This window comes from Alternaria infectoria (genome assembly GCF_024043175.1).
Source record: "Alternaria infectoria strain BMP 0036 chromosome Unknown scaffold_28, whole genome shotgun sequence".
NCBI lineage: Eukaryota > Fungi > Ascomycota > Dothideomycetes > Pleosporales > Pleosporaceae > Alternaria > Alternaria infectoria.
In genome coordinates, this window is record NW_026250717.1 from 57,606 (window position 1) to 84,208 (window position 26,603).

At 52.7% G+C, this 26,603-nt stretch overlaps 7 protein-coding genes across 7 annotated transcripts; 1 reads left to right on the top strand and 6 right to left on the bottom strand.

The window, feature by feature from the left end:
- Nucleotides 1-678: 678 nt before the first annotated feature.
- Nucleotides 679-2,788, bottom strand: J4E92_009832 (uncharacterized protein; the record flags this gene model as incomplete). Its single annotated transcript, XM_051501174.1, has 5 exons — nucleotides 679-1,104; nucleotides 1,156-1,589; nucleotides 1,728-2,127; nucleotides 2,182-2,382; nucleotides 2,432-2,788. 5 exons carry the CDS (start codon nucleotides 2,786-2,788, stop codon nucleotides 679-681), a joined length of 1,818 nt encoding a protein of 605 aa, XP_051348559.1.
- A 4,640-nt stretch (nucleotides 2,789-7,428) lies between these two features.
- On the bottom strand, nucleotides 7,429-7,697 carry J4E92_009833 (uncharacterized protein; the record flags this gene model as incomplete). The annotated part of the gene is made up of 2 exons (XM_051501175.1): nucleotides 7,429-7,482; nucleotides 7,584-7,697. 2 exons carry the CDS (start codon nucleotides 7,695-7,697, stop codon nucleotides 7,429-7,431), a joined length of 168 nt encoding a protein of 55 aa, XP_051348560.1.
- A 901-nt stretch (nucleotides 7,698-8,598) lies between these two features.
- Nucleotides 8,599-9,663, top strand: J4E92_009834 (uncharacterized protein; the record flags this gene model as incomplete). Its single annotated transcript, XM_051501176.1, has 5 exons — nucleotides 8,599-8,636; nucleotides 8,740-9,052; nucleotides 9,109-9,172; nucleotides 9,235-9,440; nucleotides 9,505-9,663. The coding sequence occupies 5 exons, from the start codon at nucleotides 8,599-8,601 to the stop codon at nucleotides 9,661-9,663; spliced, it is 780 nt and encodes a 259-aa protein (XP_051348561.1).
- Nucleotides 9,664-9,951: 288 nt separating this feature from the next.
- J4E92_009835 (uncharacterized protein) lies at nucleotides 9,952-10,839 on the bottom strand (the record flags this gene model as incomplete). Its single annotated transcript, XM_051501177.1, has 1 exon — nucleotides 9,952-10,839. The coding sequence occupies one exon, from the start codon at nucleotides 10,837-10,839 to the stop codon at nucleotides 9,952-9,954; it is 888 nt and encodes a 295-aa protein (XP_051348562.1).
- Nucleotides 10,840-12,683: 1,844 nt separating this feature from the next.
- On the bottom strand, nucleotides 12,684-15,162 carry J4E92_009836 (uncharacterized protein; the record flags this gene model as incomplete). The annotated part of the gene is made up of 3 exons (XM_051501178.1): nucleotides 12,684-13,936; nucleotides 13,985-14,182; nucleotides 14,235-15,162. The coding sequence occupies 3 exons, from the start codon at nucleotides 15,160-15,162 to the stop codon at nucleotides 12,684-12,686; spliced, it is 2,379 nt and encodes a 792-aa protein (XP_051348563.1).
- Nucleotides 15,163-18,730: 3,568 nt separating this feature from the next.
- Nucleotides 18,731-19,940, bottom strand: J4E92_009837 (uncharacterized protein; the record flags this gene model as incomplete). The annotated part of the gene is made up of 4 exons (XM_051501179.1): nucleotides 18,731-18,789; nucleotides 18,842-19,173; nucleotides 19,226-19,645; nucleotides 19,765-19,940. The coding sequence occupies 4 exons, from the start codon at nucleotides 19,938-19,940 to the stop codon at nucleotides 18,731-18,733; spliced, it is 987 nt and encodes a 328-aa protein (XP_051348564.1).
- Nucleotides 19,941-23,376: 3,436 nt separating this feature from the next.
- Nucleotides 23,377-26,440, bottom strand: YSH1 (endoribonuclease ysh1; the record flags this gene model as incomplete). Its single annotated transcript, XM_051501180.1, has 5 exons — nucleotides 23,377-23,945; nucleotides 24,013-24,694; nucleotides 24,751-25,882; nucleotides 26,141-26,238; nucleotides 26,291-26,440. The coding sequence occupies 5 exons, from the start codon at nucleotides 26,438-26,440 to the stop codon at nucleotides 23,377-23,379; spliced, it is 2,631 nt and encodes an 876-aa protein (XP_051348565.1).
- Nucleotides 26,441-26,603: the final 163 nt, after the last annotated feature.

Here is a 26,603-nt window from a genome sequence, read left to right on the forward strand (position 1 = left end):
GGTTGGACAAAACAATAACACTCCCAGCCCCCCAGCCCTCTAGTACAAGACCGCGCAATGCCGCCAACTCTCGCCCATCGCACCTAGCTCATGATATTGGCCTTCCTTTTCCCGGGAGCCCGGGTCCAACATATCGTGACCTGAACTAATGCTGCGCGTTGTTAGGTGCTGACCATCGTACCACGTTTCCGTGTCATGCACGCGGTACCGCGCCAGAGGCCGAGGCTGTACCAAGGAGAAGCAACGGGTAGCGCTACGGGCGGAACTTCGGATTTGCATCGCAGCCTCGGTATAGTTGCTCCGGACACGGAAAATGAGGTGGTCGGTTGCTGATCTCCGATGGGGAGGCTGGGGGAGTGCGATAAGGGACTTCGGGTACCTGACGCGTTCCTCCCTAGGAATGCAGGGCCGTGGAAATGACGACCTGGAGTTGCATTGATTGGGTCACAGATGTCATTGATCTCAAGGTGGCGAAGGGGAGCTTGGTGGAACGTGTTGTTCGTTTCAGAATTATCATTATTACCATAGGTAAGGTTTCGCGAATAAGCAGCGCATATCTATGATGCGAAAACGAGACGCCGTCTTGCCCAGGCATACACAACGGAGTGTCATGTGAAGTAAATGAAGAATAAGAAAGGATACAATGAATGGAAAACGCGTCGTAGCAATCAACAATAACTATCTCCGTAGCCCAGAGTCTCCAGGGAATAGGATGCCGTTGGGGTGAAACTCCCTGTGGTATGTTTGCCAGTTCTTGCATGTTCTCTTCATCTCTGCGAAACCATCCTTGGCCTTGATCTCGGACGAGCGCTCAAGGAATTGTACACCAAGACCGGCAGCCACATGGAAGGGGATGTGGCAGTGCATAAGCCACGCTCCGGGATTATCGGACTCGAAGGCGAGAACAAGGTAGCCTCTGGCGGGGAGGTTGGCTGTGTCACGGCGGATGGGGTTGTTGGTCTTGAGGCGGGAGATTTCGCCATTCCAGACTGCGTTCTCTTGTTGATCCAGAACGTAGAAGTCGTGGCCGTGGAGATGGATAGGATGAGGCAGTGGTGGCGCAGTGTTGTTGGTGGTGTCCTGCTGGATGACCCAGTACTGCCACTACAAAATTCGTTAGTCGCGATAACAACGCGTTAAGCGAAGGAGACTTACCTTGTGCTTCTCATCGACTTCAAACACGTGTCGGTTGTTACCGTACGTGACGTTGCCGTCCAGCACGTGCTGTAGGGTGGGTCGATCGAGGTCAATTGCCATAGGGTTGCCGTTGACAAGCCACTGCACCAGCCCTTGGTTTTGCGTCACATCGCTAGTGTAATTGTCGTTGAAGCCGAATGTCAAAGATTCGGGCATCTCCTGGGGAACGATCGTCTTGGCGTACGGAACGATATTAGCCTCGTCGTAGCAGCCCACCGGTAGAACATTGCCGGTCGAGTTGGGCTGCATAGTTGGAGCGCCAGCATATCGGAAAATGCTCCTGATGTTTGCCGCATTCGCGTTGGGGCCATCACAGCGACCACCAGTACCTACTCGCCACCAGTAATTGCCAATAGGCTCGGTTGCGTTGATAATGACCTCATAACGTTGACCTGGTGACCATGTCAGTGAAACGTTCCCCAACAATAGTTATCGTGGGCGCATTCTCGTGGGTGGGGGCGTGTTGCACGAACAGACGTTGTGAGCATCGCCACGAACGGACAGATATGAGATGATTCGGGTCAACTTACCGACCGAGAGAACGAGGTTGTCGGTCTCGAATGGTTCAATGGGTGTAAAATCGGCAGAAATGACCTTGAACTTATGCCCATCGAGACCGACATGGAGGTAGTTGTTGATGCCGGTGTTGACTAGGCGCAGCAAATGCGCCTTTCCTGGGGTAAGAATTGTCTCTGCGTAACTTCCTCCGGCGGCTGATGTCATCGTACCGTTGATGAGGACATTGTCCGCAACAGGAGGACCGTTGGCGTGGACAGCTGCAGCATTCACTGTGAAAGTGGTCGCGTGGAACCAATCTGTCATTGGAAGCGCACCAAGGTCAATGTCGTAGTTCGCTGTTGCTGGTCCTCGGATGACCAAGGGGCCCACGAGGCCATCGCCGTACTGTACAGAGTAATGCGAATGATACCACTATAACAGTCAGCCAAGTTCCACTCATGTAATGCGCAACGGAAATTAACTTACGGTTGTGCCGTACTGCGTGGCCTTGAACTTGTAGACCTTGGAGTCACCAGGCGCGATTGGGCATTCGGTGATACCGTTCACTCCGTCTTGCTCGTTTGAACCAAGTTGCCTGAGACCATGCCAGTGCAGCCCAGTACCGTTGCTTTGGAGGTTGTTAGTTACGGTGATCTCAAGATCATCGCCCCAGTCCGCTAAGATGGTCTGTAATATATTAGCAGGGAAACGAGATGACTCAAAGTGTTCCACTTACAGGTCCTGGCGTTTGACCATTGATCAGTAGGATTGGCCTCTCAAACCCATCCGGGGCTCCAGTGGCGTTCGAGATGGTCAAATGATACTTGACAGTCTTTCCAGTGTTTGGCCAATGAAGGTCCATATCTGTGTCGATGCTGAAGTCGCCATTCCAGCACCCTCTCGACTGTGGGCCATGGTTACAATTGGTCTTGTAGCCGTCTCGTCTTTCGCGCCCGCTCCAAAGACCACTCTTCTTCCATGGGACTTCAGGTAGCCTGGGTGTGAGGTGCTCGACGGATGGCACAGCGAACGAAGTCACTGACGGAAGGAAAAGCCCTAGGGCGGTGGCCAATCTGAAGATTGAAACACCCATTGTGGATGATGGAAGGAGGAATGAAAGAACGTAGATGTAAACGACAGCTGCCAGACCCTTTACGCACGGGGCCAACGAGTGCAGATAGGCGCAGATCAAGCTGTAAACGAAAAGCGAAGGCTGGCTGGTTTGATTAACAAAGGGTGGTACGATAGATTATATCCCCAGCATGGCAACATTGCCCTGCCTCTCTAGTGGACCGATTGATCGGCCGAAAGACTACCGATGCCAGCAGTGGAGAGTTCCCACCACTAGTCAATGGTATGATCACTCCATGTAGAGACTGTTGCCGCAAGAAGCGTCCAAGATCGCCATGAGCGCGGTCTACGGCCCATGAACGGTAAGGGCGTGGGCTTAGTATGAGGGCCTGCCCAGAGCTGTGAGCATAAGAGACGGCTACATTTCAGCCCTAAGTAGATGAACGGAGAATTTTAAGTGGTCGCTTTCGTCTCAAATGTCGGCATAGCTCGTGTTACACGACTGAATGCAGCTAGACCTACCGAGCCTCGGCGGCAGATGGACTAAGAGAGCGGCCTGTATACTTGGTAGAGCTGCAGCAAGTGCTGAGTCGTACATGGCGGCGGCAGCCTCAGCAGGCTGTGATGCAGCAGCAAGCGGTGATGTGCCTTGGGTCGCGCAGAAAGTGGGGCCTGCAAGGCGTCGGTTGACATGTAGATACAGGGAGTGGATGCCGCTATGGGTAGTGTGCAGAACAATCGCCCGAGCTAACCGTGGAGTTGAGAGCCGTCCCCGGTGCTTGTAAAGCTTGATGGTCGTGAAGCGAGAGGAAGAAGGATCCCAGAAGCGCAAGCGAGCCAACATGTCGAGACGATCTGAGCTAATTGCCGCTAACGCTAGGCCATGCACGGGCTAGTCTGCCATGCTGTGTCGGAGTTCGTGAGGGGGGCCGGACCTCATGGACCGACCACAACATCACCACATCGCAAATCTGACCACTGAGAACACGTTTTCCTGAAGGGATGTGTACTTTGCGCTTAGTTAGGCGCCCCAAATCGGCTGTAATCGCCTCCTTCAAAACGTGCCGTACCGTTTTCATGACGTTCAGGACCGCAATCAGACTATTGACATGCACCACAGCTGCACCGGCAGTCTTGGATAGCCACAGGCGCCATAGTGTCGGCGATGTCTTCATGTCTCGAATGATATCGCGATGTCTCAGTGTTGCCACTCTGGATACACGGCTGAAGCGGATGCATCCTTCCATATGTGGTCCAAGGGAAGGCAACTTCGCCGGATGAAGACCATACGCCCATGCACTCTTCAAGATCGAGGGCATCTGCGTGGGAACATATTACCACTGCTAAGCATTGGTAAAGCTAGTATTCTCCATGGGTGCGAAGATACCACAGAGTCGTACCCACGTCATCCTTGCCAGCCCTGTGCACCGTCCATTATCTGCATGTTGCCGGTACCAACACGAAGGTTTTGACAGAAGCGAACGGCTTACGGCCCAGTGTCAGATTTGGTGCAGTACCTTCCGCGTCGGTGGATTGATCACTGACAGCAAAGAACGCCACAATATTGAAGGAGTGAGGTGCGTCTGCTTACCTGCATAGTGCAGCGAAACTGACGTTCAGCTCGCAATCCTTCGTGGTATCTCCTCAGGTGAGAAGTCAGCCTTACAGCAATGCTCACCGAGTGTCGGTCAGAGACGAGCTTGGCTCAAACAAATTTCCTGTTTGCCGACTACGTCTGTTCGCCAGTAGTGTTGTTACGTTATGGGTAGCAAGCGACGACTACATGTGCCCTGAGGCTCAACTAGAACCTTGGTATACATCGCCTGCGGACCGATGTTTGATCGTCTTCAAGGCGGGCGCAATGTTCAAAGAGCTATATTTGCGCCGAAGAACAAACTTTGGCGTCGACCTTCCGCCTCTAACTGGGACGCCCGGACTACCGAACCCCCACTTGTGGCTGCATGCCGTAAACCGCGGTTAAACCTGGTCACGGAGTTCGTCCTAGGGTGCCGCGGAGGTCTCGATAGCAGGCTTCTCCATCAAGCCGGGTAAACAAGGCCCATGTCTGCACAGAGTCGTTTAATCTTGTCGGCTATCTCAATCAATTTGATCCTCGACATGGAATCAATCTTCCGACCTACATGAATCGCAGAAGCTGTATGACGTCCTTCATTAAATTACCCGGCAATTCGGATCGTGCAAGTTAGCTACGGCCAAGCCATCATGTCTTCATGATCTACCATGTGGAATGGTCACTGCCTACATGTCAACGGAGGTACGAAGAAACTGAGTCTTGGAAGGATGCATGCGAAGTTGCAACATGACCCAGTTCTACTCTACTATCAGCGTGGAGATCCTTAGGATAGATGTCTCCTCGAAAAGAAAAAACTCAAAAGAGACAGAATTCTTCGCAAATCAAAATCGAAACTCGCGACATTACCGGAGTTCATTTCTTCTCACTCGCTGACCGAGCGTCCGGCTCTAGGAAAGCTACCGTCCGTTCCTGCATCTGATCATCCCGCGGAGTCCCTGTGGCGACAAGATACCTAGTCCTTCCATGAAGATTAGTAGCAGGGTACCCGGACAACCGCGCGTCTACATGGATTACGAATGCATAACGCCTCCACGCCTACGTCCGCCACTGTGTAACCTGTGTAGACAGCGAGTCTTCTGCAGGCGAATGTAGTAGCTGGTGATCGAAACGAGATTAACAATGGCGGGGATGTGCAACCTCGCGTGCAAGTCAAACACATGGTGTGATCTAACACGCTGTGAATCAAGCGGCTGGTGCTACTAGCCACGTTAACTTCCGAGCGCCGTGTCACTGCTGTCGCCTCAGAAACGTGCTGTGCATGTTAGTCGGGTAGATGTGAGACACCGACAGAAAGGTACAACTGCGGAGTCGTCGATGCTGTGCAGCTGTCAGGTACGACTTACAACTTCCGAAAACCTTATGCGTGTTCTCGCTAAGGCATGAAATGTTTGACGTATAGGAATGAAGCCTGCTTTTCTCGATACCTAGCATTAGATCGCGACAACGGCCACTGTTCCCTTAGCAACATAGAGCGTCAGTCAGAGCGGTAGGCGCCGCTCATGCATAGCGCGAACGTCTGGCCTCAACAGATGCATGCAAGGTCGATCAGTAAAGAGACGTTGTGTTGTGAAATTGGACATGGATGCCTGGAGGACGGGAGGTTGGGGGAGGCTGGGCTACGACAAGGTCGTTTCCCCGCAGCCATGCCTGGGGGAGTTGCACATGGGATGTATACAAAGATGATATCATTGACGTATCAGCCTATCGAACTACAACGTATGCGTCTGGGATGTAGAAACCGTACAATAACGGAGACGAACAAGCTTGTGTATTCCTATAGGGTTGACCGGGTGACGTGATTCGGTACGCACGTCTGTGGGCACTGCGTTCGAGAAAGCTTTCACTATCCGCCTCCTTCCGATACCCTCGCACATAACCACCTTCTCCCATCACTCCGCATCAGAGCGTCTCGACATATCTATCATCAGACGTCCTCTCGGTCCTTCAAAAACACGTATTTTCTCGATGCGCGTCTCGCAAGGACCAACGAAATTACTACAGCTGATAGTGTAAGACTCGGAAGACGTAAGCCGCCCGTTACCTTGTCTGAGACAAATCTTAGTACACACGGGAAACCTAACCACCGAGGTTTGCGCGCTGAGTTTCAATATACCAATAATGTCGTTGCGATTGAGCAATGATATCCAGTACTCGCTTCGATATTGCAAGAGCCTCTCTAGGGACTTAAGACGAGTATCTGGATCGTGGTGGAAGGTAACCTTGACGTCCATTGGATGCCTGGTGAGGAGTCGCAAGAGTGGCATGAGGTCGCTGATGAGAAACGTGCCGTCCAATTTCTGTTCGACCCCAATATGTATCTCTTTGACAGGCTCAAACACCTTGTAGTGTTTGGTGTCGATCTTCGTGGCGATGAGGAACGTCTCGATGTAGCGACGTGCGTCTTCGATCTTTACGATGTGCTGGGATAGCAGCATTGGCCGGGCTTCGCGTCGAACCTGTTTGCAGATGCTTGTAAACTGGAGAAGTGGCATTTGACCCCTGCTGACTGAACGTGGTGTCGATGCGAGGAGACATTCGTATATCATGTTTCGTAGTTCTAGAAAAACTCAGCAAACGACGAACAACGTTAGTCATCGGTCTGCGACATCTTACCACCTGGAAGCTTCAGCAATGGAAAGGCGTCTTTCGAGGGGTATACGGTAGCACCATGTTGCGCATTGTCGGAGAATTGATCTTGTTGAGGACTCGTCATGGTGATAGCTGGCAATAAGCTTTCCATCAGCGGCTCTGGCCACGGTTTATAGCGTTGATGTTTGTATAAGGGAAGTCTCTGGAAATTCAAAGTCATCAGGAGACCTTCTTCGCTCCTCTTCGCGCAAACAACAATTGCGTCGATGCCCATCCCGTCATGGACTAGGATGTACTAGATCAGTCAAGTCACATATCTGAATCTCTTTGTTTAGTATGTAGCAACGGACACGTGCTCTGCTCGTTTTCTGCTCATATGCAAGCGACAGAGAGTACTGTAAGACTGTTGTGATGCCATGATATTCTCCATATGTACACAGCGGTTGTTTCCTCGCTCGTTCCGATTCCGATACCAATGCCTAGAACTCGGAGATCATGTCGCCCCTCCGCTTGCCGCGCATGTCCCACTTGCCCTGTAAATTTTCGTCAGCATCCATACGTCTTGCTTTCCATATACGCAGCGTCTCGAATGCCGCTTCCCCCACCGCCCAAATGCGTGCTTGTCCAAACTCACCTCGGTCATGTATCCTGCCGTACCCAGCATAGCGGGCACCATGACGACGTAGGCGAACGTGAGCCAAGCTGTGCGCTTCGTCCAGCGGAAATACTTGTGGCGGTTGACGGTCATGTCTGTTCCTCGTCAGTACTGCGTACTGCATTGTCCCCTACTCCACCGCCCATGTCACGACTCTTGCGCCTTTGAGGCCGTTCCTTCTTTTCAACGCGTCGGTTTTCGGGGTACCATAGACGTCTTCAGGATGCGGGGTCGGTGGTGAACGTACTGGCCCATTTGATAATGGCGGGATCCGCGTGGATCACTGCGTACAGTTAGCGATTGCGCCCCCAATGGTCGTCTCAGCGATAATACGCACTGCCGTGGTTGTGACCCGCCATGCGGCGGAAAGTTGGCTGCATGTTTGCGGACTCTTGCGCGTGTCGAAGTGTTGCGCAGTTGGTGAGCTTGGGGTTGACGAGGTGCGCGCGATGAGGTCGGCGGAGGTGCGGCAAGTGCCGCCGGGTCTTGGCGCTTCAGGATATCATCGTGTACAATCACCAGGAACAACCACATGCTATATGAGTTCGCCTTGAGAAGAAATGCATTATGCTCTTTACGTTGCCTGTGTATCCACATATCCTTCGAGGGCGCCTTACTTCGTGCTCAAACCGCTACAGCTGCGATCATGACATCACACGGCAACCCTTGACGACATCACCTCGGATTGCCCCGTCTTACACACCATCAGTATCTACAAAACTACTACATATAGCAATTGTCGATGCCTCGTTCCTGCTTCTCATCGATGCTGCGGAGAGTCGGCGAAACCGACACTAGATACATGGATGCCCGAGTGCCCGAGCGGGCAGCCAACCACCGATGGGCGCTGAACGCCGAAGCTTGTGACGGCATCAGATAAATCCGTCCAAGAACCTCGGTGGTATTGAAAACTTCCTCTCATCGTTGCGTCCACGATCTAGAATACACTCTAATCGCAAAATCGAACTTCACATCGCTAAGATTCGTCGCAAACATGTCGAACCAGCAGGGAGCAAAGATCACCGTTCATTGGTAAGTTACCAAGTCTGTCACATGCCTGTCATCCCCGTGCGGTCCACGGGTCCCACCACATTGCGCCATCGCCATCAGCAACCACGACTAATCAGCCAAATAGGTTGAACAAATCCCGTGGCCAGCGCGTGGTCTGGCTGCTCGAAGAGCTCGGCCTTGAGTACGACATCGCGGTGCACAAGCGCGATGAGAACAAGCGCGCGGGTCCCGAGCTAAAGGCTATCCACCCATTGGGCAAATCACCATGTGTTACCATCAGGCCCGCAAACTCTGAGAAGGATATTGTCATCGCTGAGAGCGAGACGATTATGGAGTACATTTGCGACCACTTTGGCAAGGACTTGGTTCCCAAGCGGTACCCTGAGGGACAGGAAGGTGTGCTTGGCGCTGAGACTGAGGAGTGGATGAGGTACAAGGTGAGATGGATTCAGCAATCGACTATCAACAGGCCAAACAGCTGACACTAATCCAGTTCCTGATGGACTACACAGAGGGCAGTCTCTTCACCATCCTGATCCTGGCGCTAGTCACCGGAAGTGCGTAAACCCCTGCTACCTTTCCCCCCCTCCCCCCTCCAATCCACTAACCACCACCCCAGACATCAAGAATGCCCCCGTCCCCTTCTTCCTCAAGCCCATCACCAACGGCGTCGCCGGCAAGATCGACTCCGGCTTCGTCGACCCAGAGCTGAAGACGCACTTCGACTTCCTCGAAGACTATCTCGTCAACTCTCCTAGCAAAGGCGAGTTCTTCTGCAGCGACAAGCTCACCGCTGCGGATATCATGATCCATTTTGGACTTGAAGTAAGTTCTGGCTGTACGAAGTGCATGTGAGACATATACTGACTTTGTACCCCTACCTCTGCAGGGCGCGACGCAGAGACTGCCGTTGAGCGAGACCAGTTACCCCAAGTTGTACGAGTACATGAGGAGGCTGCAGAAGAGGGATGGGTATGTGAGTGCTGCGAAGAGGGTGGAGGAGGCGAGTGGAGAGAAATATGTTCCGTTTAGTGACGCGAAGTTGTAGATGAGGTCTTGGACGTGCAAGACATGTAAATTTGACGTTGTAACCATCACAGTACTTGCAAGATCAATCTGGCTAGCTGGCGTGAGGAAGTTCAGTCTATATTCTATAACAAAATCATCTAGCGAGCGTCTATATACAAAAGAAAGCGCGATCTAATCCCAAACGCCATCATCTACTCACGAACGAACGATTACCTTCACCTACTCCTTGTGAGATCCTACCTCTGATCTCACTTCACACCAAACAGCCAACCTTGTAATACACCCAACCTCCACAAGTCATCCACCCCTAGTACCCACCCGTAGACATCGGATACCCGCTCGTAGCACTAGGATAACCACTTGCCATCGACGAAGACCCATCACCTCCAGCCGGCTTGTAAGGAATCCCACACTTCTTCGCGCAACTCTCCACAATCGCCGTGAAATCGCTCGTCAACTGCGGCCTCAACCCCGCAATCTGTTCCGGCGTCAAAAACTCACTGTAACCCGCACTCGCCTCAAGCACCTCATCCGGCGTACCCGAGAAGAAGCCCCTGGCAGCTTCCACGCGCCCAGGGTCGTTGACATCGAAGCCCGCGACGAAAACAGCGGGCTCGCATTCGGGGTTGAATTGCCAGTGGATGAGGCCCCTGGGGAAGAGCATGCCCGTGTAGTTGGACAGCGTAGTTTCGATCTGTTTGTAAGGTCCACGAACGGGCGGTGCGCCGCCGACTACATTTCCGAAACCGCTGTCGTTTTCGAGGAGGAGGGCGCCGATTAGTGTTCCCTGGGTTACGGTGAGGAACTCGTTGGAGCGGGGGTGCCAGTGCGGCGTGTTGAGACCACATGGGTTTACGAAGCCCACGGCTGCTGCGAGACCCGTGGAGCCCAGCGCGGGGAAGTTGTTGATGGTGGACAGGAAGATGGAACCGGCGGTGGGGGCTGTTACGGTGTTGTTGATGAATTGGAAGGTGTCGTTTGCGGCGTTGGGTGGGTTCGGGAAGAGGATGGCTTCGCGGGCGGTTTCGGACTGGGCGAGGAGGAGGGCGTTGCGTTGGGTGGTTAGTTCGGCGGCGGTGAGGGCGTTGACGGTGTTGGGGTTTATGGCTCGTTTGGAGTGGTAGGGTGGACCGGGGGCGATGGGGTTAGCTACTGCGAGGGTAGCCAGGAGGGTGGTGATGAGAATGGAGTGCATATTGCTGGTTGTTTTGTTATGAATGAGATTGATAGAGAAGATGAGAGTGTGGTGAGGAGCTCCTGGCAGGACGCTGGCTGTCCTTATATGCATCTCCAAAACCTTCTTGACCGGCAAGCTTCCTTCTCATTCTCACTTCAGCTTGTCGTCAAGGCGTTGTGTACGCCCGGTCTATTCCAGCCACGTTTGATCACACACGCTTCAAACCCAACAGTTTCTATCCGTGTGACACTAGAAATGATACCGGATGCAGCGATCATCACCACTTATTGGACGTGTTCGTTCTCATGGCCATGACCTTCACATCAGCAGATTAACTATGAATGCCTAAACGTGTGCAAAATAGACGAGAGATGATGTAGGTGGTGGTGGTGATGGTACGAGGACGGACGCCTACATGACTGTGAGGATCAATAAGCATTGGATGCCTTGATGAGCTTGAGTCCAAGGCCACCGCGGGAGCTTGTTCTCACCCAGTGACTTCTAGAGCTTTGATCTTGATTGTTCAAGATGAAGAGTTTACTGCGTAGTTCACCCATCAATTTCGAGTACACCGATGGAGAGCTCCTAGGGCTACGCTGTCGCCGTAAAGCACTCGGCTTTTGTCACCCCAAGTTGGTTGTGCTCACGATAAAATTTCCATTTTCCAAAACTCGTAAACATGACTCTTCTCTTGCGCACTAGGATAGTGCACACGCGTTCGGGGACGAGAGATGGCGTTATCATGCCGTTTTCTCGGTGAAGAGCTAGCTCCAGACTGCCATGTTTGTCAGTGCTTGATGCCATGGAGTAAATGTCCAAAACGCGCAGCCAACAGCGGACTTGTTTAGAGACCAAGCCCAAGTCGCACGCCAATAGGCGCGATACACGTGACCTCCAATACGAAAGGGTGTTGTTGAGTGAGCAGATGCCAACACTGTCGTCGGCACCTTCCGCTCGAACACCAATATCCCACTTCTTCTCGTGCGTATGAGTCTGTCTGAGATTGAGATGGGTACTGTACTCGTGATCAAGTTCGTCTCCACGAAGCCCAAAATCACTGTAAGCAAGCCGTATGTCTTGGCCGTGACCTTAAGCTTACGCCACTTCGCCCTAAACTGTTCACTCGCGTATCAAAGCCACTCGTCGAAGCCTCTTTCGGGCAATCTCCCCCAGTCGCATGTGATAGTTTCTGTGGCGGTGTTGGAGTCTCGCTTTCGCAATGACTGTGCGCACTCGCGGTCTGGGCGTTAGAGCTTGTTTTCGATTATTAACTCAGCATAGACTGGATTGCTTATGCTACTCGGCCGATGTATGTGTCGCTTTACGTCACCAAGCTGCTCTTGTGGGGACATAGTGGTGTCGTGTGTGAGCTGCCGTGGGTAAGAATCGAAACACTATGACTAGTCAGATAACCTGTGTATGTTTGGTAAGCAAAATGACTGTCGCATAACGCCATTCGAACGAAAGAACAGACTCGATGATTGTGAGCTGTAGTGAGAATGATGAGGAAGTCTAGATGTATTTTGTGCTTAGTATCCAGCTGCAAATAGCTAGCGTATGCGTCTTTAGAGGGCTAGGTACAGAAGCTTGACAACTTTCACAGTCATGTCGACACAAGCTCGGTAGTTCAAATTGACGTTAGTGGGACAAAAAATGGCAAAAACATACAACAGCCCGGATTCGCTTCTGGTCACCCACGAAACTACTGACGGGCCGGTAACAAGCTTGAGTACCGCTGAGCGAACGGGAAGCGCTATTTACTTGTTCCTATGGTCGTATGTGGAAGAATAGGTTGAGAAATATCGATATATTGGCAGGCCGACTGCACAGTTGCGAGAATCTGCGTCGACCCTGGCCCTATGCTAACCACCACCCAGAAACTTCCTCGAGGAATTGCGTGGTCGCTCGTTAGTAAAAGCTTCAAGTTTGACGGCACACAAGATGACTTGCATCCTCTTTCCCTCGGTGTCGCCCTTAACAGGTTCGACGCGGATGCGCCAGTGCGCGCGTCTGACTGTCCATTGTACGTCTTCGGCGTCTCCCCCTCTCTCCTCAGTCCAGAACCATTTCTTCTTTTGATCTAAGCTGCGAATGCCGATCATGCCGTATTCTTCGTCGTGCGTGAGCTCCGCTGGTGATCCGTCGATTTCTAGAGCGGTATCTTCATAGAGCCGTACACGGACGCGACGTTCGCTGACGCCTGAGTTGGCGGGGCTGACGGGTTGGGCGGCGACCCCGGCACCAGATTGTAGGTACATGAGTCCTAAGGGTTGTGTAGCGGGTAAGCCCATCTTTGAGGCTATGACGGAGAAGAGAGACGTTACTCGTGCAAGAGTTGAATCATGAAAAGTGGCACGAAATTCAACTCCGAATTCAGGACTTGAGTCAATCGATATCTTCAAGGGAATGAACAGTGTCGTGGCCTCCGTTGACGCAATTTCAACGATGAGAGTGTTGCTTTGCGCATGGTCGACCGTATATGGTCGAGCGTACGACACATATCCCGCCTTCAAAACCGCACTGCTGCTTGCCGTTGATGGGGCGGGGCTTGCAACACTGTTGACGAGTAGAGGGTTTGGTGGGACGCTTGTTGATTGCGCACCAGATACGGTTTCAGAGCCCGACTCACTTCCTGAACCCGACTCGTCGAGGTCTTTGTCAGGAGTGAAGGAGATGCCCGATTGTCGGATGTCTTCGAGACGGATTAGAATTTCAGACTCTTGCCGTTTTAGGTTATACGATATGTCGCAGGGTATGAGCTTTTGCTCTAGGCCCTTGAGATGGAAGTATCGCGCATCCCTCAGTAGGCGAGAGCGATGTGCATCGTTTCGAATCTCGACATTGTAGCCCTGCAGTAATTGTATCAGCTCGCGGAAGACCTCCCCGTCTCTGCTCGGCACCGAAGGTGGCTTGATAGAGGGCGGTCGAAGCAGGGCATCGCGATCTAGTCCCGGGAACGCCTCGTTTGGCGTCGAGAAGAAATGCGCAAAGCCTAGCGAGAAATAGTTCGGGCTGTCTCCGGGGGCAGAGAAGAGATCGCGTTGTATCTGAAAGGGTGTTCCTCCAATGCGCACGAAGATGTCGGTGCTGAACAGCTGTTTGGTGAGACGAGGCACTGCTGATGTTAGCATCTATTCTTTTTGCTATATATGGCTAAGCTTACGCGAGTAGAACTGCGCATCTGCATACAGCTTGACGAAATGTTCGCCGTCTCTCGGTGTGATGTGGTAGCCCTGGAGGTGGAGCGCGATATCGCGAAATGTATCCGGATCGCGGTCGATGTACAACGTCCTCACGCCACCAGCACGACCGCCATTGTCATGCAATTGCTGGCCGAAGAAATGCGAAAAGTGTGAGGGTGCTCTAATAGTCTTAGTTGCTGTTCCGTATTGATGTCTTCAGCGTGTACTCACCATCTGACGAAATCGACGCTCCTGACAGTCTGAACAGCTCCGACCCAATCTGTATTGGGAACACCTTGCCGGCAGGAAGGATATCGAGTGCGCCGGGCGACCCAGGCACTCTACGCGGTGTCGAGACATCGATGACCCTTCCCTGTGGCCCCGTGCCTTTACTCTGCTCCTTCCGTCGCTCTGTATTTGTGTTCTCTCGTGACACTTGTCGAGGTGTGGCTTCTGAGGTGGCAGCGGTGCGCGTCATGGTCGGCGTTTGAGCATCAGCCGGGGCAGTGACGGCTGGCGAAGCAGCTGAGGCGTCGGATGGCTGTCGCGACACGTTCTGGCGCTTCGGGGGGTTCTCCGCTGCGGCACTATCTTGCTGTGCGGCTGAAGGAGATTCTGTGTCGGCCTTCCTCTTCGTACCTGCTTGAACAGCCGGTTGTTGTTGCTGTTGTACTGGAGCTGGTGGCAGCGGAGGCGACAGTTGGTTCTGGCTTTGCGCGACATTTGGCGCTGGAGTGACGCTCTGGCTCTGTGAGAATGCCTGGTACGCCGCTTCGCCTGCGGAGACAGGATGCGGGATGTTGAAGTTGTTTATGGCATCTGCCTGGCTTGGGTATTCTTGGCCAAGTTCTCCCTGCGGCTCGTACTGGTCGGTGAAGTCGGTGAAGTCGAGCGCGTCCCAGCCGGTAGGCACAGAGGAGCCAAAGCCCAAGCCTGCGAAGTGACCTGCCATCACTGGGTGCTGTGCCGCAGTGTAGTCGTGATACCCCGCGGCGAAGTCATGGCCATGCGCCTGGCTCGCGGCCTCGGTCGTGTTCGCGTCGTGCTCGGCATGATAGGCACCGTAGAAGTGCTGCGGGTGCTGTTGCGGAGCTCCACCTGCTTGGTCATAGGTTTGAAATGCAAAATCGCGAGATGATGCGCCCGGGCGGTCGGACATTGGCTAGCTACACCGGAAATCCTTCGCATTAAGCGACGAAGAACCTCAATGCAGAAGCAAGTTGCGACTTGCACAGAAGGAGGAATGCCAGCCCTGCGTTGCTGATGAGAAGCTGACCAACAGCTGTGTCATGGGTAGCTTGCGGGTTCGTTACTCAATGCGGTTGGCTGCACCCGGGAAGGCTCTGGAGGAACGCGAAAGAAGAACGTGGGGGATAGCGAAACCTTGCAGCAACGTCGCTGAGTTGGCGAGATCGCCCAGCTGGACAGTGTCCAGTATAAGAAGGCATTAGGAGCTGTTGATGGTGAGGCTGAGAGTGCCCAGGAAAGGCTGACATACTGTAGCTGTGCAGGTGGAAGCTGGCAGTCGCGAAGCGACGCGGCATCACCGACAGCAAGCGGGGCTGACGTGAGAAGCCCTCTATCGCACCAACATCGCCCCGTCACGCTCACTAGCGTATCCAAACCTGCATCCTTAAGAGAGACATATTCGACAATGATATCCCGTTGCAAATGCCGCGACAGAAAGTCGGCTCCTGGATCCATTGTTCGATATCAGAACATCACTCTCAAGTTGGGTGAGTACCTCGCGGACCCACCAAGTCAAACTGATTGTTCTTGTCTCAATGCCATGTATACCTCTAAAGTCGCACCAACATCGCCCCGTTGCGCCCACTGAATGGTATGCAAGTCTGGACCCCAGATACCTGAGACACGTCCTGAATCCAGGCGGCTATTCCAACGACGTGTCAATACCGTAGCGCGCAGAGGGGGGTCTTAGTAGCAGAGATATCGCTGTATTACTCCTAACATAGTGTTGTGGTAGTGTTGCTACAGTGTCTGTGCGGTGTTGGCGCGCTGAGGCAGTGTTAACACGCTAACTAAGCTGATTGAGCGATATCTTCGCTACCAAGACCCCCCCACCCCCTCCGCCGTACGGTATCCAAATGCCTTGAAAACAAATGTTCCACTTATCAACACACCGAGTTTACAGCCTATGGCATACCCAGGTACCATTACAATATCATAGTTGTACAAACAGACTAGCAGCACCTTATTCAAGAGAAAAGCTAGATACCTTAGAGCCTACGTTAATGTCAAGTTATGTGCTTTACACCTTTCTATGCTAATGTAGGCTCTATAGTAATATTCAACTTATACACTCTTAGGGACAGTAAGCCCGTGGGCCGATCACGAGAACTCTCTGCCGTCATGCAAGACTGGAGACAGTACCTGAACCAACTTAGTTGGAGCCAACCTATCTACTAGGATATTAAACATTAACAACGTCGATTGCGAAGACCAAAAAGACAACAAGCTATTTCCAGGAGACGCGACATGCGTCTATGAGTGCCAGGACAACTAGGGAAGCAAGTTGATAAGATAAAGCAACCTTTCCAATAATGCAACGGGGAGACATGACAAACAAATGATGAATATAGATTATGTCTCTAGCTATGTGACTGATATTGGAAGCATTTTACATGTGGTACAACTGATAACATCGCCTTAAATCTCACAACAATTGATGTCCACGAGATATGACCCTCCGTTGACACCTTCTCTGCTTCCGCTGAGTTGTTCTACAGCTCATTTCGTACCCTTGCTGACCTTCTTAGCTACCCGCTGCGACCCGGCCGTTCCTGGGGTGGCGTTGTCTGAACAACGCTTAATGCGGGCCGGTACCAGACATCCATGGGTGATCTGGAGATGAGCTTCAAGTTGGAGATCGTCCATTTCCTCCTCTTTCATACAGGTCAACGGGAAGCATGGGCAGGTGACGAGCGAGTCGCCAACAGATTTGAGGTGGCCGCGGATATGCTTTGGGTGGCCCTCGCGGGTGAATGTCGCGATGCGTTCGTGGGCTGGAAGAGACTCGTTATGAGCACAGAAAGGGCACAATCTTGGTATCAGATCGCGCCCCATCTTTACTCCACAGTATCCGTGCATCATGATCATGGTTTGCACCGTGTCTAGATGCGTGACTGCGTGAGAGATGGCCTCGGCGGGGTTGACTAGCCATTGGTCACAGATCCGACACATTTCTGGGACTGGAGCCTTGGAGCCAGTGATCCCGTGGGCCGACCACAAGTGGACTGTCCTGTCTTGCTCATCGATGAAGTCCGGACCGTCTCGAGCGAAGCGGCCAATCCGCAGATTCACGGCACAGCCGCCGAAGTAACAAGTTATATGATTGTCACCGTCGTCATCCTGCGATCCAGCTTCTTCCCGGCATGACGCGGGTTCACTTCGTGTTCCCATCTCTTTGGCGTGACTTCCGGGGGCTTCGGTCACTGTCCAAAGGGACGGGACTATCAGAACGCACCGTACACTTCGCGTTTCCCAAGGATGGACCGTATCCCCAACTACCAAATCATCTCTTCTTTGTCGCTCAGACGGTGGCTGCGGTGAAGGACATCGAGGTGCCTGAACACTGGGAGATTGGAAAGGTACAGAGGAAGTACTTGGTTGACCATGGATGCACCGGCTTCAATGGCGTACGCCCTTGAGATGCATACCGGCGCACTTGGAGCAAGGGTCGTCTATGAGTGCACTGCACTCCTTAGTACGGTTACAGCGGTGTGTTGTGGCTGAAGGAGAGGCCTCTGGTGTAGTTTAGACTCGATCAACACATCTATGCAGATGTAACGAACTCTCAATTGTGATCGACCTCGCTCTGAATCTCTTCGTGTATTGTTCTAGACGTGTCGATCTGTAAAATAGTGCACATGTAAGAGAATGAGAAGATAGTCGCGGGTCTGAAGAGAGCTTTTGAAGATGGATGTCTAGACGGTGTCCACACTACGTCGTATCGAGCTAGTGTTGTTGGCGTAATTGTTGCATCTCGGACTGCAAACACGCGGAGACATCTCTCTTGAAGTACTCTGTATCACGTGGTCGACTTTTGGGGAGAATTGAGGGAAGAGAAGTAGTACAAGATAGTCGGGCAAGAGGATTCAATGGTCTTAAGAGCTATTGGATTACACGACCCAACGTCATGACGGTGTCAGATGTACCTCACAACGTGCTAATGCCTTTCACTAGTGCCATAGGGCCGGCACTTGGGCGGCATCGTATTACTCGAAAATGTCAGATCTACAACTGCCATTTTGTGGTCTAGAGCCAGAGGTGTGGTACAAGCCGCGATGTTGAAGAAGTACGCTTTGTATTCGCCCAGACGTGACGATACCTAGGTATGCCATGGAACATCAAATCCTCGATACTGAGGATGTTATCAGCATTGTCAAATGCCCGGTTCTCAATGCCGTTTAGTTTCACTTGGAAATACAGTGCTTGGACATTATGAGTTGGGTCTATTGTGCAGTATGTTTCCTACTCGATCGTACTGTTACATAAAATCGCCGTCTAAGCGAAGCAAGATCTAACTTGAATGACTGCAAATAAACGCAAAACACATAGAAGAAATGTGATATCGAACAAACCCATGCCAGCCATTATGCAAGAAAAGACAGACTTTTTGTGTGACAAGTCCACCTCGAGACCCGCTGTCATGGCTGTCTTGGTATCATCTCCTCCGTCACTCTCTCCGCATCGCACAAGACGAAAACTTAGTTAGTCTTAGCGATTTCTACGCCGCCTGTAGCACCTAGTGCCTTCTTGATATCACCTTCCCGGAGTTAGCTTTGGGCGCGACAGAAGGCGTTGGGAAAAAAACTTACCGTAGATGGCGAACTGACCAGCGGTCAGGGTACCGACCATGAAAAGACGGGCACCGATACCACCGAAAGATCCGCGGAGACCGAGCTCCTTGGCGATCTTAATCAAACGGGAGGTGGTTCCCTCTCCGGGAAGACCCTTGGTCTTGTTGATCCTGGAGAGCATGGTGTCGGCGGGCTGGGAGATGATGGCGGCGGCGAAACCGGCAATGATACCAGAGCCCAAGTTGTAGACGGTCTGCATGCCGTTGGAGGTTTGGCTCTTGTCGACGACGGAGTAGACGGCCTCGTTGACCTTCTCGAAGACGGCGAACTTGGCCATGGTGTAGGGAACCCTGATGGATGATTAGCCAAATCTCTACTTCCAATCAGAGGGCTTGTACATACTGCTTGAACAGGATGGGTCCGAAACCAGAGTAGAAAGCACCGACACCCTCGTTCTTTAGGATCTTGGAGAATCCACCAACGAGACCGTTGGCGAAGGTTGGGTCACCGACGAGACGGATACGGGTAGCCTCGAGAGGGCAGAGGGCGACATCGGCGAAGAACTCAGCGACGGCGGCAGAGGCGAGGTAGACGGCAGTGCGGTTGTTGGCGGCAGTCTCGTAACCGACAAGGTTGATGGACTGCTGCTTGAAGAACTCGTAACCTCCGAACTTGAAGGCTCCCTGGAGGAAGTAACCGGCAGCGGTGGGACCGAAACCGGTCCAGACGGCGCCCATACCCTCATTGGCGATGGTCTTGCGGAAGCCACCGATCAGGCCGGTGTTGTAGGTGACGGGGTCAAGTTGTATCCTGGTCTTGACGCTGTTGCACATGTTAGCTTGGCATTCTGTCGTCATTTTCGATATCTGTCAACTGTCGCAAAGCGTGTGCGATACAGCCAATGGCATCGTCCCGAGCCATTGGGGGGCGGCATAACGTACACATCGACGGGTGTGAGGGCTCCGTGGGTGACGGAGCAGCAGACGGCACCGGCGAAAGCGAATCGCGAGTACAGAGCAAGGCCAGTGGGCGCGGTAGGGTCGGCGGCCGCAAGCTTAGCCTTTGCGGCATCGACCTTGCTGGAGCCGGTGGCGGTGGGGGGAGGAGAGGTGGCCATTTCGCTGGTATGGATGGTAGAAGCGAAGGAAGTGGAGTGGAGAGGTTTGGTGGTGGTGAAGATGGACAGGCGGAGATTAGAAAGCCGCGATAGTTGATGAGAAGTTTTGTGCTTGGCGCTGGACCCGTTCTTTCCCGACTGCAATCCGGATATCCGCCCTGCAGCACACCCTCCATTCACATCACCGCGCCTTAGTGCGTGCCACCGGTATCAATTAATCCCGCACCCGAATTCCGATGCGCAGGTTGGTGCTATAGCAGTACTAAGTTTGCGCATTATTCTACATCGCTCAAGCCAGGCACCGCCGACGTTCAGCCTTATCAGACGCAAAAATTGACATACGTGAAGCGGCGTACTGAGATCGATCGGAATCAGAAACCTCAACAACCGGAATTAAGAGCGTTATCTCCGCCAGCATCGCCAACTTCCTTTCGTCCTCTTACTCCTCTTCTTGGATCTCGTTGCTGGTATTTGGACATTCCTCACGATTGATCAAGCGTGTCAACTCAGCCAGGTCGTCGCGTTTCGCCGTTACAGCTTCCAGCAACTCACGCATGGGTTGCCCTATCAACCCAAGCTGCTCGAGCATCTGCTTCGCTGCTCGACGTGTGTCCGTCACGCCCTTTAGTGTCTCCTCAATTACCGTCGCCGTAACGGGGTCGTTAAGGCGCGCCGTCATTACCTTTTTCCTCTCATCCTTATCGAGACCCTTCAGATCAGCACCAGCGAGCTTCACCATCCGGAACAACACGGTGTCATGAACTGTTTTCATGTCTTGCGCATTGTTTAAGGTCACTTCCAGCTTGGTCTCCAGATGCGGGAAGTGCTCTGCAAACTCATGGTTGAGACTGTCGTAGTCGTCTGCTTTGTTACATGCGTCAAATATCTCCTCCAGCGATGGAGTGTAGACGCCTGGATGAGGTTCTCGAGAGACCCGTGGCTGTGCTGATCGAAGTACAGTCAGATCCAGCAGCTCGTCGATTTCGGCCTTTTTCAACTCGTTCCGCGCGCACTGGATCTTGGCCATCAGTCCTTGTCGCGCTCTTTCTGCCAGCTTCCTGTTATAGGCTCTCCATTTGGTCTCGCATCGTTTGACTTCCTCCTTGTTATCATCTTCCTCTGCATTCTTTTTGTTCCTTTGATACGCACGTCTCTTCTTCTCACGGTCGAATCGGTGCTCCAGCTGCTCCTGTCCGCTCAACACCTTGAGAGCAAGGTATATGCCATCGTCCTTATTGGCAAGCTCAAACTCCTTCTGTCGGATATGCGCTAACATAATAATGAGCATGTTAAACGGATCCTGAGTCTTGAAATCTTTGGTTTCTGGCCGGTATGCGTGAATGGCTTTCAGTAATTGACGTTGAGAAGGTTCCAGGATACCATTCTGTCCAGTTTCATTGTCCTCGTTGCTGTTTCTGTTGTCACTGACAATCGCCAAGATCTGGTCGACAACCTTCACTCTTTCCCTGAGAGCAGCAACAAAGGCCTGGCGCTCGGTCGAGTCACTGTTACGCTGGTCGGCAATGCGCTTGTTCCAAGTGAGTATTACGTCTAACATGTGTTCTTCTGACTCTTCGGTTTCCAACAGTAGTGGCTCTAAACGTAACGGAGCAAGTAAGTCGTCGAATACCCGGTCACTTGATCCGTCTGCGTTCCTGATTCGCTCCAGGACTGAGGTATCCATGCCTGGCTCATCAGCCCTTAACGCCGCTGCCACATCCCGGTACTGCTTTCCGTCCGCCACTTCTTCATCGATGTCAAGATGCGGTGGGCATGAAGCGTTTTCTTCTCGACATAGGTCGTCGAGTTGGGCTATGACGTCCTCGAGATCGAGGTCCGACGCCTCGTATTCATCATCATGTCGAGTCGAAGAGGGCACTGTGCTGCCCCTTTCGAAAATAAAGCGCTCATCGAAATGTTCCTGTTCGCAGTCATCGGCAGTGTTTGGATTGGCCTGACGCAACCGTTCGCGCATCCGCGCTAGAGCCTCCGACCCACGTAAACTCCTCGCACTGATTGGTGGTACGTCAGTACCATACATTAAAGCATCGTAAGCTGACTGACGTTCTAACATTTTATTGGGGATAATACTGGGGCAGGTTCTGCTCGCACAAGACCATGGTTGTGGACTACATATGATTACTCCAGTCGTCACTGCCTTCACAATCAATGCTACACCAGGACCGTGGGATGCGGAATTCATACCCGCGCAGTGATGTCTACGCGTCGAAATAATCACAGCATGAGTTCCTCTTGCTCGTTCTACCTATCCTAATCACATGGCTGAGGTGGTTCGAATGGGCCAATCCACACCAGTGTGATTTTCGACACAACCATGGATCGCGCATCTCTACACTGGATCGCATGTCACGTCCACGGTTCACCATATACATCAGAGTATATAAACAGAGGCCGCCGTGACTATTTCAAAATTCCACATTCAACTCTTCACAAAACTCTTTCACACACAAGTCTCTCACAAAAGTCACAAGGCCCTTCAAAAGCACTCTTCACACAACGCTTTTCATCCACCACCACCCGAAACCAGCCAAGGTTCCAGCCATGTTGCTCTCACAGCTCGTCAACGCGCACTTGAGTACCATCAAGCCAAAATCTCAAGAACCAAAACACGCCGAAGACTACGAGCTCGACGTCATGCCATCTGAGCCGCATTCCTCGCCGTCTCCGTTCCCGTCAGCCCATCCTTCAAGGGCTTCTTCGCAGACATCATCGCGGACATCATCACGAACTTCTTCACGGACATCGTCACGAACTTCATCGCGGACATTGTCTTCGAACACTTCAATATATTCAGTATCCACATGGTCAACTATGTCGACTACATCCCTCGACACCGCGTCCTCCGACGCGCCAACATCAGAGTCGCAAACTTCAGGCTTCTCTTCACGCGCAAACAGCCCAGAGATCGACATGACAGAATGGGAAGATATCGACCTCACAGACCGCTTCACCTTGGGACGTGCTTCACACTCCAAGCTGTTGTTGAGGGTGATTCAGTACCTGCGATCGCGTACTGCGCCGCGCATGCCCGCGACGCCGGTACTGCGACCCACGCATGAGGAGAAGGCTATGTCGGAGGTTCCGGCTTGGCATTTGGAGGGATAGGGTTGGTTGGCCTGTTCTTGGACCTTGGTGCAGGCGGTTTGCCAGCTTACAGGCGGATGCACGGACACGGAGTTGTTTGGTCATCGGGATCTTGGAGTTACTGTTGTTTGAATCTTCTGGTAAACTAGTGAACCCCACGAACGGATCGAAATCCTCCATAAAGTAATCGCAAATGAGAAAAAAAAAGTCAGAATCCTTCCACTGTGATTGAATGTCAAAACACCTCCTCACACGATCTACAAACTCGTCTTTCTCCCCATCCATCCCCCCTACCCCAACACCCCAAACCCCCTCCCAAACCACCCCCACTCTACCGCCACAACCCACTAACCGTCTCAACCCCCCTCTCAACCACAGCCTTAACCCTCGCCCTGAGCGCATTATTCGCACACTCGACCTCCAAATCCTCCAACCAAACCTTGGCCACAAACCTATCAAACTTGATCTCCACGCCCGGAACCGGAATCCCCAAATTATGCAGCCTCTTCAACTCCGCTTTATCCTCCGCCGACAACTGGTCGTCTGGTGCAATGGGAGGCGGGAACGCGGTGATGTTGGAAGGGGAAGGCTCCGTGGAGTCGGGCGTAGAGGTGGAGGTGTCCATGGTGTCTGGGTTAGTGTCTGGGTTGGCAGCGGCGGCGGGAGTGCCGTTTGTGGTCGCGGTTGTGGTGCTGTTGCGGGGGAGGGTGATGGGGCGGACGGCCTCTTCGCCGAATTGGGCTTCGAGGAAGAGGAAGAGGCGGGCTAGGCGCGTGGAGGGGTCGGTTGTGCGGTGGGGGTGCGGGGTCTTGAAGCGGTGTGTTAGTTTTGTGGTGGTGATGTCGTCGTTGTCGTCTTCTGGTTTGGGAGCGTGGCTGTGGGAGTGCTGTTTTGAGGATTCTGGAGGGTGGGTTAGTATGAGGCTTGATTGGGGCTAGGAGGGGGAGGGGGAGGGTAGGAGACTTACGTCGGACAGCTGCTGGTGAGGACTCGACTGTGAAGAGGACGGCGAGGACGGCGTCGGCGATACCGTCGTTGATTACGTTGCCTTCCCATTCTACTTCTACTCTTCCTCCATTCTTGATTAGGACGTTTACGCAGTCCATTACTGTGAACTTTGTTTCTGTGCGGCTAACTTCTTCGTCTGCTTCTTCCTTGTGACCTGTGCCGTTGCCATTCATCTTGCCGTCAACAGCAGCATCTGTGAGACTGCTCTCTTTGATAGCGCCAAAGGTTCCTTCAAGAGCCCATCGTATGAGGTCGATACCGGCGGCTGATAGGGTAAGGTGCTGACGGCACATAATGGTTGTTGTAGTCAGACCAGCATACTCCTTGAGATCCTCGGGCGCCATGAGAGAGATCTTGAAGTCGTTCTGGATGAGAACTCCACTGATCATATCCACCTTCTCCCCTTCTTGGTCTTCGGCAGTCTCACCTTCACCATTGGAAGACAGAGAGCGAGGTAAAGGTGGAGCAATAGATGCCAGCTTTCCGACTACCTTGGCGATCTTGTCGGTCTTGAAAGGAATGCGAAGTTCCTCGCAGTTGGCGGGCGAGTAAATCTTCGTAGGGACGGCTTTCTGAGCGTTGAAGGAAAGAAGTTTAGACTTCAGGCGTGTCATATTACCCTTTTCGCCGTGAACAAGAATCTGAGATTTAGTTAGTATGAGGTCTTCACCACGGATGTCGACTAAGCTAGACTTACAACGACAGGAGCGGCGACTTCTTGCACAAACTCCATGTTCTCTTTTCCATCAACGTGCGCCGCGAAACTGTACTCCTGGACTGTGCACCGTCGGGGGATCATGGCCTGCTCGTTCTCCCTCTGACCTGGCCGGCGTGCTGCGTTGCTAGCGCGAGACATGATTGCTGGGATCTGGTCCGGCTCGTGAACGATCTGTTTTGCCATGGTGCCTTCGACAGAGTAACCGGTGATGATAACACCATTTCTTGGGTCGGGCGCCCATCGCTCAAGCAGCTCGCGCGATGTGCCGGACTGCATCATACCCGGCGAGGCAAGCATGACACATCCACCTAGATCGTCGAAACGCTCCAGACTCTTGAGTGAACGGACAAACTTGAAATCCCAAGCTCCACGTCGACCGGTGTCACCCGCGGCTTCGGCCTCGGCCATGCGCTCGGCGAAGAGACGTTTGATGTTGTCGTTCATGGCGGAGACATACGTTTGGTAGACCTGCATACACTTACGAGCTAAGCTTGAGTTGTAGTATATGGGTATCTTCTGAACTTCTGGATGTTTGCTCCAATATTCGTCGAGAATGAGTAGAAGTTCCTGGGCTCTACCCAGGGCGAAGACTGGAAGTAGAGCACGACCTCCGCGGTTGAGAACGTCGGTAATAGCCTTCATGAGCTGTGCCTCTCGCTCGACACGTGGCGTATGCATCGAGATACCGAATGTTGACTCGGTGATGAGGACGTCGATCTTTACACCTGGAGGTACTGAAGCTGATACCAAATGTCGATCGTCTTCCCGCGAGTAGTCGCCGGTGAAAAGTATCTTTAGGCCTGCAATTTCCATAAGAAACATGGCCGCTCCAAGTACGTGACCAGCTGGGTAAGGTGTTATCCGTACACCGGAGACAGTGTGGGTGGTGTAAAAGTCGATTGACTCAATCATAGGATAGGTGTTGAGATGGTCCGCCTCGGTGTACATTTGGATCTTGGTCTCGGAATTGCTCGACATATTACCGACACGGACAGAGTCTTGAATAAGCCATTTGTAGATGGCCTTGGTCGGATGTGTCATGAATACGCGGCCCTTGAAGTTGGTCTTCGCAAGTACATAGGGTAGAGAGGCAGCATGGTCGACGTGGAAACTAGCCTGATGTCAGCATGCTGGAGGACGACTGGTGGACTCAGGGTGAGCCCGGAAGAAGCGCCCAAAGTTGTAGATACATTGGTGGGAACCAGGGAGGGGCACATCATCGAAGTCGAGCGGGAGGAAGCAAATTATATTCCATTCATAGTGATATACAAGTCGCTGTATTGCGAGTGCCCTTTGCGCGCTCATGGTCCGACTCCAGTGATGCGCCGAACCCCAACTACCATGGCAAGCAAGACGCGCGTATACATACTGTGAAATTAGTAGCACGTCTACGGTGCTGAGATCGAAATCATCGTAAAATGGCATGGCGGACAAGCCTTCGTGTGCGGGATGCATACCGGCATCAAGCTGTCCCTCGTCAGTATGGTTGCCGTAAGATATGCGAGTCCTGAATGCGCACCATGACGGTCTTGCCCTTGTACTGGATGATGTGACACGAGCGGCCAACCTCGTTACCGCCCCCTAAGCAGAGGAACATGAGCTCGTCGGAAGGATCTATCGGGTCTTCATCCTCGGGCGCCATCGCCGTCGCCTTTCTCTTCGACGCCATAGTTGTGTGGGTTGAGATGTGGATGTTTTACTAGGTGGTATACGGGCGACGGAGGTGAGGCTACGGGGTTGGTGGATGCCCAGGTGGTAGCCGAAGAAGAACGCGTAAGATATCTATAAACCGCGCCTGGACCTAGCTCATTAATCGTGAATTGGTGTCGCAG